Below are 16504 nucleotides of genomic sequence, written 5' to 3' on the forward strand. Positions count from 1 at the left end.
CTGCTACTGCTTCAACAGTTCTCTTAAGTTCAGAGGCTGCATCAAAGCCTTCTGTATGCTCTATCATAAAAAAAAAAAGTCTTTGGAACACTGTTAGTATTTAAAATAGAACGTATTTATACGTTTTTGGGAGCAAATGAGTTAATGATGATATAAGAATGTTAATCCTTGTCATATCTATTGTGTTACCAGTAAATCATTTGTGTCGTATTTAACATATGTCGGTCTATGATTTAAAAATAAATAAATAAACATAAAATCACTTGAACTTGTGTGTAAAATAATGACATTCAGGACGATTCCCCGTACAAGTTGCAATGCTCATCTGAGGAATGCTTGTGAAATTATAAAGTTACAGGTTTTGATTGTGGCCAGCTGATTAATTGGTCCGACATTACAAACTATTTTTTACTTTATAAAATCATCTCGCGGGCCGGAGGATTAAACCCCTTCGCGGGCCTGATCCCCGTATGTTTGACACCCCTGATTTAAAGGATATTTTATCTAAAAAATAAAAATAAAACCAAAAAGTTCCTACAGTTTTTTTTCTTCTTTTTTTAAGAAATCCACAAGGGAGACACAGCAGAGGGACTAAAGAGCCACATGTGGCTTTAGAACCGCAGGTTGCAGACCCCTGCATTACGTCAACGGGATGTCCCCGCTAACACAGTAAGACAAACGTGTATGTGTGTGTGTAAGCCATTACCTCATAGATATGGAACTGTGACTGACTTCTGGACATTTCTCTGTAGCTGGTGGTGAAGTCGCCGATAAAGTCGTGCCTGTGCGCGAGGAAGGACACGGTTAGGGACACACACGCGCACACATTAGACAACATTATCATGTTAAAAGCGTGACGCGCGCCCCATCATGTCAGCAGATATGAAGCGGCCGCGCTAACGAGCCCATTGGTGGTTTGCATAATTGAGAGACGTGGACGTTAACTGCCACATAGGAAAATTGCGTGAAAGCCGATAAAAGTTTAGCCACGTTAGCATTTCATCTGGCTCACATAGCTAAGTTCGTGTCCGTCATCATTCTGCTCTCTTCGCAACACGTATGTAACAAAATTCTATACTGTTACAAAGTGTGACAATACAAATTAGCCGGATCTTGCGTGTCCTCACCCTCCGTCTCTGTCCCAGTCGTAGACTTCCACCTTGATGCTCCTACAAGACGGAAATTTCAAATTAAAACATGGATGTATACATTTTTTTTTTTTTTTTACATTTGATTAATTTTGCATAAAGTCATCATCATATTTCGGTTTTCAATTGTTATTGATTGTAATAAAAATGACATTTGGATTTTTGCTTTTAAACTTTCCCGACAGGTAAAAGAGGAGCTGCCATCACATGGTCTGATATTTAACCTTAAAATCATACATGAATAAAAAATGTGCTGCTGCAGGTTTAAGGTCAAGTCATTACAAATGCAAATCTCCTTTCTTTTTTTTTTTTTTCTAACAAGTGGGGGAGTCCAAGTAATCCAGCGCAAAGTGCAGTGTGAATGTGACACCATTAAAACCTGCTGTGCTGCTTCTTTTTAATCTCGCAGGCAAAGGCTACGCTTTAATCTTTATCAAGTGCCGCTTCGTCTATGCACATATAGTATCTATAAATTTCAATGAAATTTGAAAGATGGATTCCACCAGCCCGTAAACTTAAAAAAAAGATTCATCAGCGTGCAGAAGCGGAAGTAACTCGGCCTTCTCGGTGACTCATTAACCTCTAAGTAGTGACCATTAATACAATTTAGAATGCATGTTCAGGCTTTAACAGTTCTACACGAAACATTACTCAAGGTTAATTTGCTGTAATGTTACGCAATTAGCATTGAAACGACTCACACGGACATTTGTCACAAGTGGCTAAGCGAAATGATATTCTTTAACTGTGCGCCAAAATATGAACATGTCGCAGTGAAAAAGTGGAAATAATTGTAACAACTCAAAGCAATTATTACTTGATAATACAATATACACTTTGGTTTTCTTTCATTAATAATTCGCATATTTAAAGCGATACTTGACTCATTGAACAATTTTCAGCAGTGAAAAGTTAATATTTTGTCCATTATGAATTTGATCATGTCAATAGAATACCTTTAAAAAGTAATTTTTCTACTTGCTGTCGACTGATGATGACATCACCTGTGTAACGGCCAATCATGGCTCACCTGTTTTCTGGGTTTAGTCAGTAAAATGGGCCATGATTGGCTGTTACTTACTTCCTCAGCACAGGTGATGTCATCAGTCAACAGCAAGTAGAAAAAATACTGTTTGAAGGTATAAATTGTACATGAAAAATAATGAAGTTACCACATTAAGTATAGACAAAATATGAACTTTTTACTGCTGTAGATGGCTCAAGTCGAGTATCCCTTTAAACACATTTATAAATCACTATTTGCAATTTATTTTCCATTATATTGTTTTTATATTATTATCATTGTTATGTTATTATATTGCAATTACTTTATTATTTCATTTGTATGACAGTAAATTTATTACCATTATCTTATTATTGATGTATTGTAATGAATCAATCAATTAAAAATGCACTTCTGACTTTTGAGGAGTATTTTGTTTATTAAAATGACATTAGTTCTATATTCTTTACAGTTATATTCATTTGTGTACATACACAGATTCATTACAGTTTCCCCCCCCCCCCCCCCCCCAGATCGATACCAGTGCATGTAATCACTCTGAGTACTCACCGATACCGAGTAGGGATGTAACGATATCCAAATGTCGCGATACGATATTATCACGATGTGAAGCTCACGATACGATAATTATCACGATATTGTGGGGAGGTTGGCGATATTTAAAAAAAGCCACAGTATTGTAAAAAAAATTAGCTCATACTAAAAAAAACAACACAATATTGTGCTTTTATACGTAACATTAAGGTTATTATTATTATTATTATTATTATTATTATGTTTAACTTTTATTATTATTATATTATTAGGATGTTGTTAATGCACACACACATTGAATTCATATTGACGTGATTCACAGGCATATTACATTCCCCTTCATCTGACAATTAGTGTAGATTTTAAACATAGAAGGGCCAAAACATCCCTAATGAAAATTAATTTGCACTATTAAACTAGCCACTAGAGGGTGCTAGAACTGCACAAATGGAAATCAACCTGACTTTTTTTTAACATATGCGTTGCATTTAAATATCGTTACCATGACGACGACAATATTGTGGCAGTTTTAATATCACGATATCACGCTTATCGTTACATCCCTAATACCGAGTAGGCTTACCGATAACTGTACTTTTCAAATCTAAAATTTAATTTAACACAATGACCTACAATTTCTTTCTGATGTAGATTAGAATTATTATTATCATTATTATTTTTATGACTGAATATTATCATTCTTCTTATGATTATTCTGATTGATGAAACGTGATGGTGTACCTGTCGTAGTCGCCATTACAGAGCGCCCTGACGGGAATCTTGAAGGCCTGCCAGACGGGATCCAGAGTGTTCTTCACCACCTCAGTCTTGTGGCAAATGGTGAAGCTGCCAGACACACACAGACAAACGCACGTTAAAGCCTACGTATGTTGTCGGAGCCCCTTCACTGAGCATTTACGTGGACACCAAAATCCGGACAAAAGCAGAATTTGTTAAGTGCTAAGCCTGCTTTCCCCGCGGGGCGAACTACTTGCATGTCAGCACTTTCCTTTTGACGTTTAGGGAAGCTTTACAATGGCCACAGTTTGACCCCGGGAACCAAAGGGTTCGAGTGCGGTTACATTTTTGTCGCCATGATATTGCACTGTGCCGACAGAGGCTCCTGATTGGCTGACAGAAACTCAAACAGTCAGGTGAGAGGTGGCCATATTGGAAAAACAGCTTACTTTTTATGTGGAATTCTTTTAGCATTATCTTTTATTCTTATACAATCTTTTTTATAATCATTATCATTATTGTGTTTGAAATCAATGTACTACTTAGAGTACTTCAAATGATAATATAAAAAAAGTTTTATTATACATTTTTCGTAAGTTCATAATTTTAGATGATTGAAATCATACACAATGTGATATTCTACAATTGCTGAGATATTAATGTTATTAATATTATGACTATTACCTATTATTGATGATGATATTCTTGTCATTACTGTTATTGTCATATTATTATCATTATTATTTTATTGTATACAGTTTTAAAAATCATTTTGCGTTTGTAAACTATTGAAAACGTAATACTTAAAGATTAGATTGTTGATTTGTGATTTTTCATATTTAGTTTTAAATTGTAGTATTTTTATAGAACGTTATAATTAATTATAAATTTAATATTATAATTTAATTATATTTTTATTTAAATTTTATTTTTAATAATAATTATTATAATAATAATAATTATTATTATTATTATGATTAACATTACTATTACCTATTATTGATGAGGATATTATTGTCATTACTGTTATCATTTTGTCATTATTAATTTTAATTTATTACATTAAAGTAATTTTGTATTTGTATACTATTGAAAACATAATAATTAAAGATTATTATATTGTTAATTTGTGATTTTTCATATTTAGGTTTTTTTAAATTATAGAATTCTTATAGAATGTTATTATTAATTATAATTTATTTTTAAATGTTTTATTTTTATATAAAATAATAATAATAATAATAATAATAATAATAACTATTATTATTATTATTATTATTATTATTATTATTGACTAAAGGGCTAATGTGTGTTTTTTTTCTCCCCAGCTTTATAGATGCACATCGCACACGAATCTATAAATCCAGTAAAGAAGATTACATAAGAACAACACGTTTAATGCTTGTCGAGTGTACATGGCAGCTTTCTGGAGCGTGAACAAGCAGCGTCTATATGCATGTGTGTATTTGCATTAGTTAGAGGAACGAGAGCGGATGCGAGCAGCAGCTTGTCAACTCACGATCCGTCTTCATTACTGCGGTAGAAGACGAGGAAAGGGTCCGACTTGCCAAAGAAATCCTTCTTGTCCAATTTGTTGCCGCAGAACTGCAGCATGACCGACTCCTGCCAGCATCGCAGGCACGCACGCAAACAAACACACACACAAACACACACAGTGTGACGGCTGCCATGGCGACAAAGTATGATGGGATGCTGCGGGAAGACTTTCCATTTGACTTAGTTTCATTGTTAACTAAAAGCTTTGGAGTCATTCAGTATTCATAATGCGGCGATCACATGATTCGTTTTGAATGGTTTGCTATTCTCATCTTTTTATTTCATCTAAACTCGCCTATTCATGTTTTTTTTTTGTACTCTAATATGGAAAAAAAGATTTTTTTCAGAGTTTATTAGTTAGAAAAAAAAAAAAATCACACTTGAGAGGCCAAAATTCACTCTTGTTACCATAGCAACTAGCAACCAACTAGAACATAGTGAATTACTGTAGCTGCTGTAGATCTCAATGCAACATCATCGTTGAATGCATCTATAGCAGACGGTCTCAATAAATAAACAATGTACATGCTGACATCATCATTTCTTCCTCTTGCGCTATATGTGGCAGCAGCAGCAGCAGCAACAGCAGCGAGTCGCTATTTTTAGAAAGTCCGCTTTTGGACACTCGCCTTCTAATTTTAGCCCCGTTGGGAGCGTCCGCTGACAAACAAACACGGAGACTGCGCTGAATTTAGGACGTGAAGGACGTTTGTGTGCCGGAGCGTCTATTGACTAACAAACCCTCACGGTGTGGTGCACGTAGGACATTTTTGCTTGAGGTGTCAATTGGCAAACTCGCTGTGGGGCATTTAGGACACGCAAGACGTTTGTGTGTCAGTGTCTCTTCTAAATACAAACTCATTGTGGTGCATTTAGGTCATGTTGAACGTTTGGGTGTCAGGGTGGCTATTGCCAAACATTCTGGGGTGCATTTTGAGACATGTAGGACATTTAAGTGTTGGTGCATCCCGTGACACTGTGGTGCATTTAGGACATGCGGCATTTGCATACTGAAACATCTAATGATTAATAATCTCCTAGTGTGGTGCATTTAAAACATGTAGGAAGTTTGTGTGTCAGGGCGTCAAGTGACAAACTCTCTCTAAGACGTTTGTGTGTCTTACCCGGCAGTTGCTCAGCTCCTCAGCTCTCACGATTAACGTTCCGCATTTCTTCCCAGGAATACCTCTGCAAAACAAACGCATCATGACAAGTAGCTTTAGCGCTCTCAAGGCACTTTTTAGTCCTCCGTTTTTCTTTGTACATTTCTGCAACGTTCCGGAAAACTGGATAATCAGGAGGCTCACAAGTAGATGTTTGATGGCATACGCTCATATCAGATGCCGTTATTAAAGTACGCTAGTAGATTTGAGAGAGCTAGCTGGCGTTATCTTAGTGTGCTAGCAGATGTTTGCTGGCTAGCTAGCATAGCTATCTTTCTGTACAGATACTTGCTAGCTGTCGTAAGTTGATGATAGAATGCTAGTTGATAATAGCTGGCGATCTGGTAAAATGTAATTTGACATTGTCCTTTTAGCAGATAGCTGACTGGGATAAAGTCATTTGATGTTAGCGGGCTAGCCGGTAGCAGGCTAACTGAGCAGCTACATTGGTCATTAGAGCTTATTTCTTCACATTCGCTTTCATTTTTTCTTATTCTTTATTGAAAATAAAAACAATTTTGATTTCTGTTGTGAGGGCTGGAACAATTTCAACAAGGAAAATTGATTTGATATGAAAGTCACAAGCTTGGTCACAAATTAAAAGTCGTAAGTCAAGGCTCAAAATAAGCGGTTTCCGTGATCTGTTGTTTGACACATTTAGATTTTGGAATTTTTTGTCTCATATTCATGTTTTGATCAGAGACCCAAATCGTCATCCGTATTGCAACAAAAAAAAATAGGAATTGACTTGCCGTTCCAATACTTTTGGAGGGGACTGTACATAGTCGTGTTGTGCAACTCACATCAAAGCTTTCTCCAGACGGCTTCCCAGCGAGCCCACAATCTCGCCCAGCGTGCAAAAGGCCTGGCCTAGGAAATCCTATAGGGGCAAAAACATCCAATCATGTGACATGATGAATGTTACTGACAACATAATGTACACAAAAATATATATTTTTTAAAAAGAAGCCCAGTTAAAAACCTTCACATTGTTCATGTTTTTAGCATTGTTTTTGTTTTCTATGCACTCTTACACATTTTTTTCCCCTTGTCAGAGCGCTTAAATTTCCCAGCTGGCTTGAACGCAGCATGCTAGTTTTGACATGAGGAGGTAGGCCCACTAGTAGTGTCCTTGCTCATGTCTGGGGGGCCTCCGCAAGAGGATTGGCTTCAGGAGCCTTAACAACAACAACAAGTCTGTGCAATGATATACACGCACACGCACGCACACACACGCGGGCGCGTTTACGTCCCGCAGGCGCATATCTGCTGCAAAGATGCTGGCCGGAACAGAGCCGCAACACAGCAAGCAAGGTCCTTCTCCTCTTGACGACTAAAGAAACATGACAAAAAGCTGCGACCTTTCCAAGAGGAGCTCGCTGGAAATCAGATTCGACTGCAAATGCACGACAACGTATTCGCTACGGACCTTAGGAGGTTTCTTATCATTGCTGGCTGAAAGAAAAAGAAAAAAAATAATAATCTCTAAATGTGATTTAAAAATGATTGGATACAGTAAATAACCAAATAAAATATTAATGGATAAATTAGTATCTCCAAATTAGCTCTTCTTTTTTTTTTTTTTTTAATGTGATGGCCTCATTGAAAAGCAAGTACCACATTATTTTGAGGTTCTTTTATTATCCTTGCCCAGTAAAAGTAGCTCCAAATTTTGTGATTTTCCCTCTTTTAATGTCATTACCCAATGAAAAGTGTTTATCTCCAGATTTTCTGATTTTAAAAATAGTTGTTGTCATCGCCCAATGAAAACAGGTCATTGTCTGCATCAATAGCCAATTAAAAGCACCTCTTACGTATATCCAAATACTGAGTAATAAATTCATATTTTCAGATTTTCTTATTTGCTTTATTTTTTTCCCCAACTAAAAAGCATGTTGACATCTGCATACTGCCACAGTGGATTTAGCATATTTGCGATTTGTTTTTATTTTATTTTTTAATAAATTTCATGTAAAACATGGATTCAGTGTTTCTCAATTTTTTTGATGATTTTTGGGGGGTTTTAGACAGTTTTATTTCTAGTAATAAATTAATGTTTTCTTATTTTCACATTTTATTTTCTTATTTTCTTTATTTTTCCCCAACTAAAAAACATGTTGACATCTGCATACTGCCACAGTGGAATAGCATATTTGCGATTTTTTTTTTTTTTTTGATTGAATGTTTCTCAATATTTTTTGATGATTTTTGGGGGTTTTAGACAGTTTTGTTTCTAAAAATAAATTCCTATTTTCTTATTTTCTTTATTTTTTCCCCAACTAAAAAGCATGTTGAATTCTGCATACTGCCACAGTGGATTTAGTATATTTGCGATTTTTTTTTTTCAATTTCATGTAAAACATGGATTGAATGTTTCTCAATATTTTTTGATGATGATTTTTTTTTTTTTTTTTGACAGATTCATTTCATTTAAAATATCTAAAAAATGTGCTATTGGTCAGTCCACATGTGTAGGTGTTATTGTTAAAAAAAAAATTAAAAAAATTAAAAAAATTGCGCGAATGCGTTTCAGCATTCATTAGCAAAATCAACGAGACTGAAGCTCTTAATTCCACATAAGTGCATGTTCTTTCAGCGCACACGTGCCCTGTGGCCATCTGCACAAGGTACGTAAACAAACATATGGGCCGGAACAACTGAGCTACTGTACTTGTGATCTTAGAGAAAAACGTTTTTGTTTTGTTTTGTTTTGTTTTTTAATGATGATGAAGGTGTTATTTATAGGCATGCAAGTGGATGGTGGCGCGTTTATGGACAATGGGTCCACGTGGCCAATCTGCAATCCCACACATCCACAGCGCTGACAGGATGCATCCAAGCATCCTCAGCCTTCATCGTGCGCTCAGATGGAGCACCGCGGCATTATGGGAGGTAAAATATGGGGGAAAAGGGGCTGAGGGGTTAGCACTCTCGGCCACAAAGATGAAGGGGAGAAGGTGTTAGGGTGTGGAAGGGGAGATTCTATTTGGACAAGAATGAATAGCTTGGAGGGGTGATAAAAGCATGTACAGTATCTCCAAAGCTTGCAGTTTGTTCTTGTGAAATAAAAAGCATGCATCGACATTTTTTTTCCCCTTTCATTTTATTGTTACTATCAAATAAAAAGCATGCATCTACAGATTTGGCACTTTATTTATTTGTTAAAGATAATTATCATTCAGTAAAAAGCATGTATCTCAAAATTCGACATTGAAAAAAACAAATATTACCACTGAAAAAATGTACCTCCAAATGTAGATGTATTCATTTATTTATTTAGTACATGATCATTACCATTTGTAAAAAGTAAAGTAAAAGGAAAAATCTCCAATTTGGCTCCCCCCCCCCCACCCCCCATATCATTGTGACCGTTCAATAAAAAGCAATGAAAAATAAATAATAATTAAATGATTGTAACCATTAAGTAAGAAACAACTCAAAATTTGGAATTTTAAAATAAATGACTGCAACCAAAACACCATGCATGTCCAAATGGTTGGTATGTTCAATTGTTACCGCTCAACAAAAAGCACAGATCTCCATTTTTTTAATGGATTTTTTTAACATTATTCTTAACATTCAATAAAAAATAAAAATAAAAAAAAACATCTCTGAACTTGTCTTTTTCTTTTCTTTTTTTTTTTTTAAATTGCCATTACTATTCACAAAAAAAAAAAAAAAAAAAAAACCATGAATCTCCAAATTGGTATTTCTAAAAATAATCCTTATAAAATAATCCAATCAGTAAAAAGCAAGCATCTCCATTTTTTTAAATAATTATCATGCAATAAAAAGCCTGTTTTTTTCTAAACGATCATCATTCTATAATCATTGCATGTTTTCATGTAACATCGATTTATTTTTATTTTTTTTATTGTCACAAGCCAATCAAAATCAAGTTTCTGTGTAAATGTTTTGAAATTTTTATCCTCACTGTCAATGACAAGCATGTACTGTATCTCCAATATGTATCTCCAAAATGTATATATTTTATTTATTTATTTATTTATTTATTTGTTACTGTATTGTTACAGTCGAATGAAAAGCATGAAAAAAAAAATATCGCCAAATTTTGACCTTTTCTTTTGAGTCTGATAAAAATCTAACAGCTTAACTTTTTAAAAGACGAGACATTAATCAATTGACATTGAAAAAAGATGAATAGACACAGGCACTCACATGTTTGGAGAGATTGTCACTCTTGCAGTCCAAGTCGTACCTGAGCAGAGAAGAGTGAAACAGTCGAGTCGAAACACCATTCGAATCAGATTTTGCTGCCCGCACACAAAGACCAAAAAACTCAAAACGGTTCACAATTTAGCGCCGGCCATCTGTCTGGTGTACGTGATCTAAATGTGGGAGCAAATGGACAAAATGTCACCTGGAAATGGCCCAAACAACCATTTGAAGCCAAAATGGCAGCCGTCCTGTCTGCACATGATGGCAACCAAAAAAAAATTATTGGGCGAATAACTATTTTAGAGTGGTTAACTTCATTTTACAAAATTGTCGATTTTTTGTTGACATGATGAAAACAAACGCACTTTGGAGGAGGTAACAACATGGAGATGCTTCGTGTGTATGCGAGTGCGTGCTGGCGGCGCACAAGGCACAGGTGCGCTTCATGCGTTCCGTTGGCCTCTGTCACTTTGGACGCCTCATGAATCATTCATGTGATCCCGTTTCATAATGAGACACGCCGGCAAGTGTGCGTATGTGTGTGCGTGGGCGCGCGAGCGCAAGTGAAGGGAAGGCAGGCATTGAAAACAACAACATGATGGATGTACGTTGATTCGACCATGCACGCACACGCGCACATCCCGCGGCGCCTCGTGAGCACAAATTTGTGGATGACATCACTTGGCACCGCGCCACATAGGATTCCGCTTCCTGTGCTATCTGCTTTCTTATTTTTTGGGGGAGATTGGTGGCTTTTACAGACATACACGTACGCACACAAAAGAGGCCACAAAACAACACACTAGCGTACGGAAGGTGTTTAAGCATTTAGTCCATGTACTCGCATGCTCTTTGGCCTCACTAGTTCAACACAAGCAGTGCACTAGTAAAACAACCAAGACAGAATAATAGAACAACTACTCGTGATGTTTTTTGTTTTGTTTTTTTAACACTACCAGTGCTATTTTTTGCATACAAGTCCACAATTAAACCTTACTAATAAAAACATTGTGCCGCACTAGTAGCAGTAGTTGGCAAGTGTCATGCAATTGATGAAAGTAGTCGGGGTGCACCCTGGACTGGTTGCCAGCCAATCGCAGGGCACACAGAGACGAACAACCATCCACACTCACAAGCACACCTAGGGACAATTCAGAGCACCCAATTAACCTGCCTTGCATGTCTTTGGAATGTGGGAGGAGACCGGAGTACCCGGAGAAGACCCACGCAGGCACGGGGGAGAACATGCAAACTCCACCCAGGAAGCATGGACTCGAACCCGAGTCCTCAGTACTGGGAGGCGGGCGTGCTAACTACTTGTTCACCATGCCGCCCTGATTTTACTAGTAGCACCAAAATGGTCTACTTGTGTTTGGGAATATATTTTAGATGTAGTATATACTGGGGGAAGGATACATTTAAAAAAAAAACAAAAAAAAAACAAAATAAATAAATAGATAAATAAATGTACAAATTTATTATAAAAAAAATTGTAAAATATAAAATCTAAAAATATGTACATATAAAAATATATAAAATATAAAAATATATATAAAAAAATATAAAATATAAAAACAATAATTAAAAAAAAATCTAAAAACAAAATAGAAAAAAATAGAAATAATACAAAATAACAATTCCTTTTGCGTAAAAACAATTATTCTTATTCCTTCTAGTATTAATATTTTTATTACTATTATTATTTACTTATGTTATTACATTGGATGTCCATCCCTTGTCCAGAAACCAAAACTACTGGTAACTAAAAGTAAGAAAAAGATAACAATAATAATACAAAATGCAATGTAAATTTGAAAAAAAAAAAAAAAGTAATTTAGGTTGTCTTTTTATTTATTTATGTATTTATTTATTATAATTAAATGAGGCTGTAGCTGCCAGACAGGTGTCTGGGTTGTGCAAGTGTTTGTGTGTTGAGTTTCTTTCCAGGTTCATACTGTTAATTATTTCAAAATTGATCTTTTTTTTTATTTGTTTAATTTGTAGGGTTTTTATTGTTTTAATTTGTATTTTTTTCAAAATGGTATGCATTTGTATTTATTTATTTTAATATTTCAATATTTTTTTCAGATAGTTTTTGTAAGGACTGTTAAAATTAAAATTCTGTATTTTAAAAAAAAGTTTGTGCAGCATTTTCTTTCTTTGTTTTTTGTTGTTGTTTTTTTTAAACAATTTCTAATTTCCTTTGGTTCATTTACTTCAGTCATGATCGAACTAGTGACGGTAATGACTTGAAGTGTGCCATCTCCTCCTCAGGATGTGTTCCTGGTGATGGACACGTCAGACTTCCCATCACCGCCTTCAAGTCGACTTATTTTTCCTCCCAGAATGCAACCGAGCGGAATGAGAACGCTGCTCGGGAAAAAAAAAAAAAAGTGACAAGAAAATGTGTCTTTTATTTAAAAGGCGGAATAACGTACATCTCCCTCCCGCACACAGCATGAATATTTCACGCTTAGTTTTGCTCCAATACATGGAGCGCAGCGAACACGCACACGCACACGAACACACGCGCACGCACACACGCAGACCTACACACACCCGCACACAAATCAATTGTTAACTCACAGGTCAAAACGTAGATTCTGCCTCTCCTCAAAGAAATAATCCAAGATGAACTTGCGCACAAAGTCAGGGTTCAGTGTGTTGTCGATCACTTCTGTCCTGCCAAACTGTAAAAACAAAACAAAACAAAAACATAAAAATATATTGCATATACACGTCATATATCATCATATATGCTACAGTTGCTAAATACAGTAGGACACTAAATTGGATGCTAAGATGCTAATTGTGACAGAAGTCAAGACAAGAGCACTTATACTTATTATTATTTAATCATTAAATTATTATTTTTTTTTAAATCTGAACATTAAGCTAATAATACAAATAAAACCTTAAAAAGTATTTTGCATTTAGATTTTGGGGATTCAAAACAAAATTTAAAAAAATTTAAAAAATGACAATTTTACCTTTTTATCTATTTTAATATTAAGCAAATAATACGTAAAATTTTACATTAATTAAATTTTAATATTTTTAAATTTTTATTTATCTAAAAAATACAAACTTGAAATTCTATTTACATTTAAAAATTAAATACATAATACAAAAATTTAGAAAATTTTAAAATGAAAAAAATAAAATAAAACTATAATTTCGCAGAATTTCCATTTTTGATGAACAAATAACTGTTCTAAACCAGTGCTACTTAATAATTTTCTGTTATGCCCGCCTAGGAAGAAGAAAATATTTCACCCCAAATCTCCGATGTGACGATACAGTAAATAGTATATGTCTATAAAATTTGTATGAATACAGTACACCTATGCACAACATGTATCATTATTAACAGAAAACAAAAAAAGAAAAATATAAATTTGCTGAATAGCTTAACGTTGTTCATACTCCCTGCGCACACTCCGACAATGACAGCGGCCACTGCCCCTACGGTAGTGGATGTGCAATTACACTTTATTCTAGTATGGGAAAAAACGAAGTATGTTCCCTGGGGTCACACGATTTGAAAAATGCAGTCTCAAAGGCGTGTGATTGCTGTGTTTACTGCTGTCCACACAACAAGACCTTTCATGACGCCATCGCCTGTAACGCCACCGCATCCCACTTGGGATACAATTACACCGATACGGACTTTGCCCATTAGACAGCATCAAAGAGGCGCGCTAACCTGCTCGCTGGCATTTGTGCGCCTTCCCGTGTGTGATGCATAAAACATTTGTTGACAACTAAACACCACAAGACACGTTTCACGCTCTTGTGGCGCAAAAACAACAGTCTTGTTCCGATTGTCGCTGTCTCTTAAACAGTCAGCAAGCCACCATTTTAGAGCAAAAAAAAAAAAAAAAAAATGCCATTTGTGACTCACCTCTCTCCATTCCCTGTTTGCTATCCCCTGAGTGTACAGCACACAGACTGCGGAGAGGAGGACGAGATGGAGAGAAGACTTGAAAGACAACATTTCAACAGTGACAACTTCATGCTGACGAGCTGAGAGCGTGTTTTCCCCCGGACGGCGTCAAGGCGGGAAAACTCCCTAATTAAATGTCACTAGAAGTTTGCCTTGCAGCGTGATGATATGTCAGTTTTGGGGGGGGGGGAGGGAGAGAGGATGGGCCGAGCAAGGTTGTTGTTTGCGTAGGTGGGAGAGGAAAAAACGAGGTTAGAGTGCGGCGGAATGTCCGTATTGAGTGAGGGCGGTCGATAATATTGACATGCGAGCATCTCACGTCCCTCAGGGGAGTCTCCGCCCCCCCCCGTGAAGACGGAGCACTGGTGGAAAAGCACAGCGAGGCGATCATCCGGCACTAAAGTGACATTTCATTAGCATTCGCGCCGCCGCCGCGACTGTACTGGAGATGTGCTTGTCTCACCAAGTGTGAGGAAATGATGTCATAGTGAAGAAGGTTTGAGAAGAAGTATCAATCATTCTTGAATGTTTTTTTTTTTTTTTTTACCAGCAATTCCTTGTACGCGTTGATGCTCTACGCAAATTAAAGTTACGCAAGTCATCGTAACATTGATGCTAATTTTGTTAGCCCACATTATACACAATGTTAGCAATAAGCATTTATGATGTTGTTCGATGACATCATTTAGGTGTTACACTGTTTATATGTTATTGTTGCTTGATGATATATGTCTTAAAGTTGAAGTTGTCTGAATCATCGCAACATTGATGCTAATTTCTGTTAGCCTGTGAGAAAAGTTAGCGATAAGCATGACAGCTTTCATTACCTATTGAACAATAATATAAGCACACCTTTGCTTTTGCTCCCAATTTTAATGGGCTGAACTCAAAAACAGTGAACTCCTTTAACTCTATTTTGGTTCAACTGCAAGTCCACTTTTGTCTGGACTGTATAAACACGGGTTCACTGGAGTCGTCACAAAAACCTTCTCAACACAGTGTACGGCAGACCAGGTTGAAGAAAAAAGCTGCTAGAACATAAAAAATGGATGAGCACAACATTGTGGAGTGACTTCATCAGTCTACTGGAATTCTGAGTAACTGAGCCAGTCAGTTAATAGGGATGTTAATTGTCATTAAGGACAGTTTCTTTATAAAGCAAGATCTGATGCAGACTCAATGAAATGAATAAATTGCTAGAGGATAAACATGGAGGTACACAACACTGTGGAGTGACCAAATGTTTAAGACGTGGGGCTAATTGATACTTAGATGGGAGGATCGGAGCGTTTTCTTTCCCGAGTTTGGATGCAGACTCAATGTAATAAATAAATAAATTGCTAGAGCATAAGCATGGAGGTACACAACACTGTGGAGTGACCAAATGTTAAAGACGTGGTGCTAATTGATACTTAGATGGCAGGATCAGAGCGTTTTCTTTCCCCGAGTTTGGTCACGGAACAAATTAAACGCGCAAGTCAAGGTAAGCTCTTTTTGGTGGAACCGAGAGCGGAGGAGGAAGGATGAGCATCCTGGCCGGGGCCAACGTTTATACAAGGAGGCACTTGTGCTGCGTCCATGTCTCTGCTATGCTGACAGTCACTGGCCACAGTCACACAGCATTAGAGCGCCTCAGCACACACACACACAAACACACACGGCCACATATTCAGAGCCTCGGGCACACGCTGGCGTACCATATTCATATTAGCTTATAAAGCCGGATGAAATTCCACTGTTTGTGCATATTGCCGCTCATATATAAACACGTGTGCGTGCGCTTTATACATCAGTAAACTGGGAAGAAAAAAGCGACAATGGTGAAGGATAAAGACCCCAAAATCCAATAGGAATGATGCCACTTTATTTTATTTTATTTGATGTCATTATTAATTCTATACTTAACTCTTTTACTGCCACACGTTAGGGGGAAAAAAATTAAAAAAAATCCAACGCCTGCACAGTGCCATTTCGCTGATTACATTTCATTGTAATTCCATATACCAGCAGCCCATTGAAAAGAGACACAACGCTGCCATCTGCTGGCCATAGTTAGCTGGTGTTTTTGATTCCACAACCCATTGACCGGGCAGCGCTGCATTTAGACGTTGCTCCGTCCATTGACCAAAAAAAACCCCAAAAAACGTAGATGACGTCATTTCACGTTTATGGCAACATACATCGTGATTTTACTCATCGTTATTAAACGTTTTTG

The 16504-nt window shown here is 36.5% G+C and overlaps 1 protein-coding gene across 1 annotated transcript in view; it reads right to left on the reverse strand.

The window, feature by feature from the left end:
- The window catches only part of LOC144016275 (copine-8-like), a 49224-nt gene that overhangs the window by 23330 nt on the left and 9390 nt on the right, over positions 1-16504 (reverse strand). The window contains exons 3-11 of the mRNA XM_077517174.1: positions 14248-14294; positions 12930-13033; positions 10344-10383; positions 6968-7044; positions 6126-6189; positions 4964-5067; positions 3448-3552; positions 1128-1169; positions 707-782 (exon numbers count right to left, since the gene is read on the reverse strand). Coding sequence (XP_077373300.1) covers positions 707-782; positions 1128-1169; positions 3448-3552; positions 4964-5067; positions 6126-6189; positions 6968-7044; positions 10344-10383; positions 12930-13033; positions 14248-14294 — 659 coding nt within the window. The remainder of the gene's footprint in view (positions 1-706; positions 783-1127; positions 1170-3447; positions 3553-4963; positions 5068-6125; positions 6190-6967; positions 7045-10343; positions 10384-12929; positions 13034-14247; positions 14295-16504) is intronic.

The sequence above is a fragment of the Festucalex cinctus genome, chromosome 3 (genome assembly GCF_051991245.1).
Source record: "Festucalex cinctus isolate MCC-2025b chromosome 3, RoL_Fcin_1.0, whole genome shotgun sequence".
Lineage (NCBI taxonomy): Eukaryota > Metazoa > Chordata > Actinopteri > Syngnathiformes > Syngnathidae > Festucalex > Festucalex cinctus.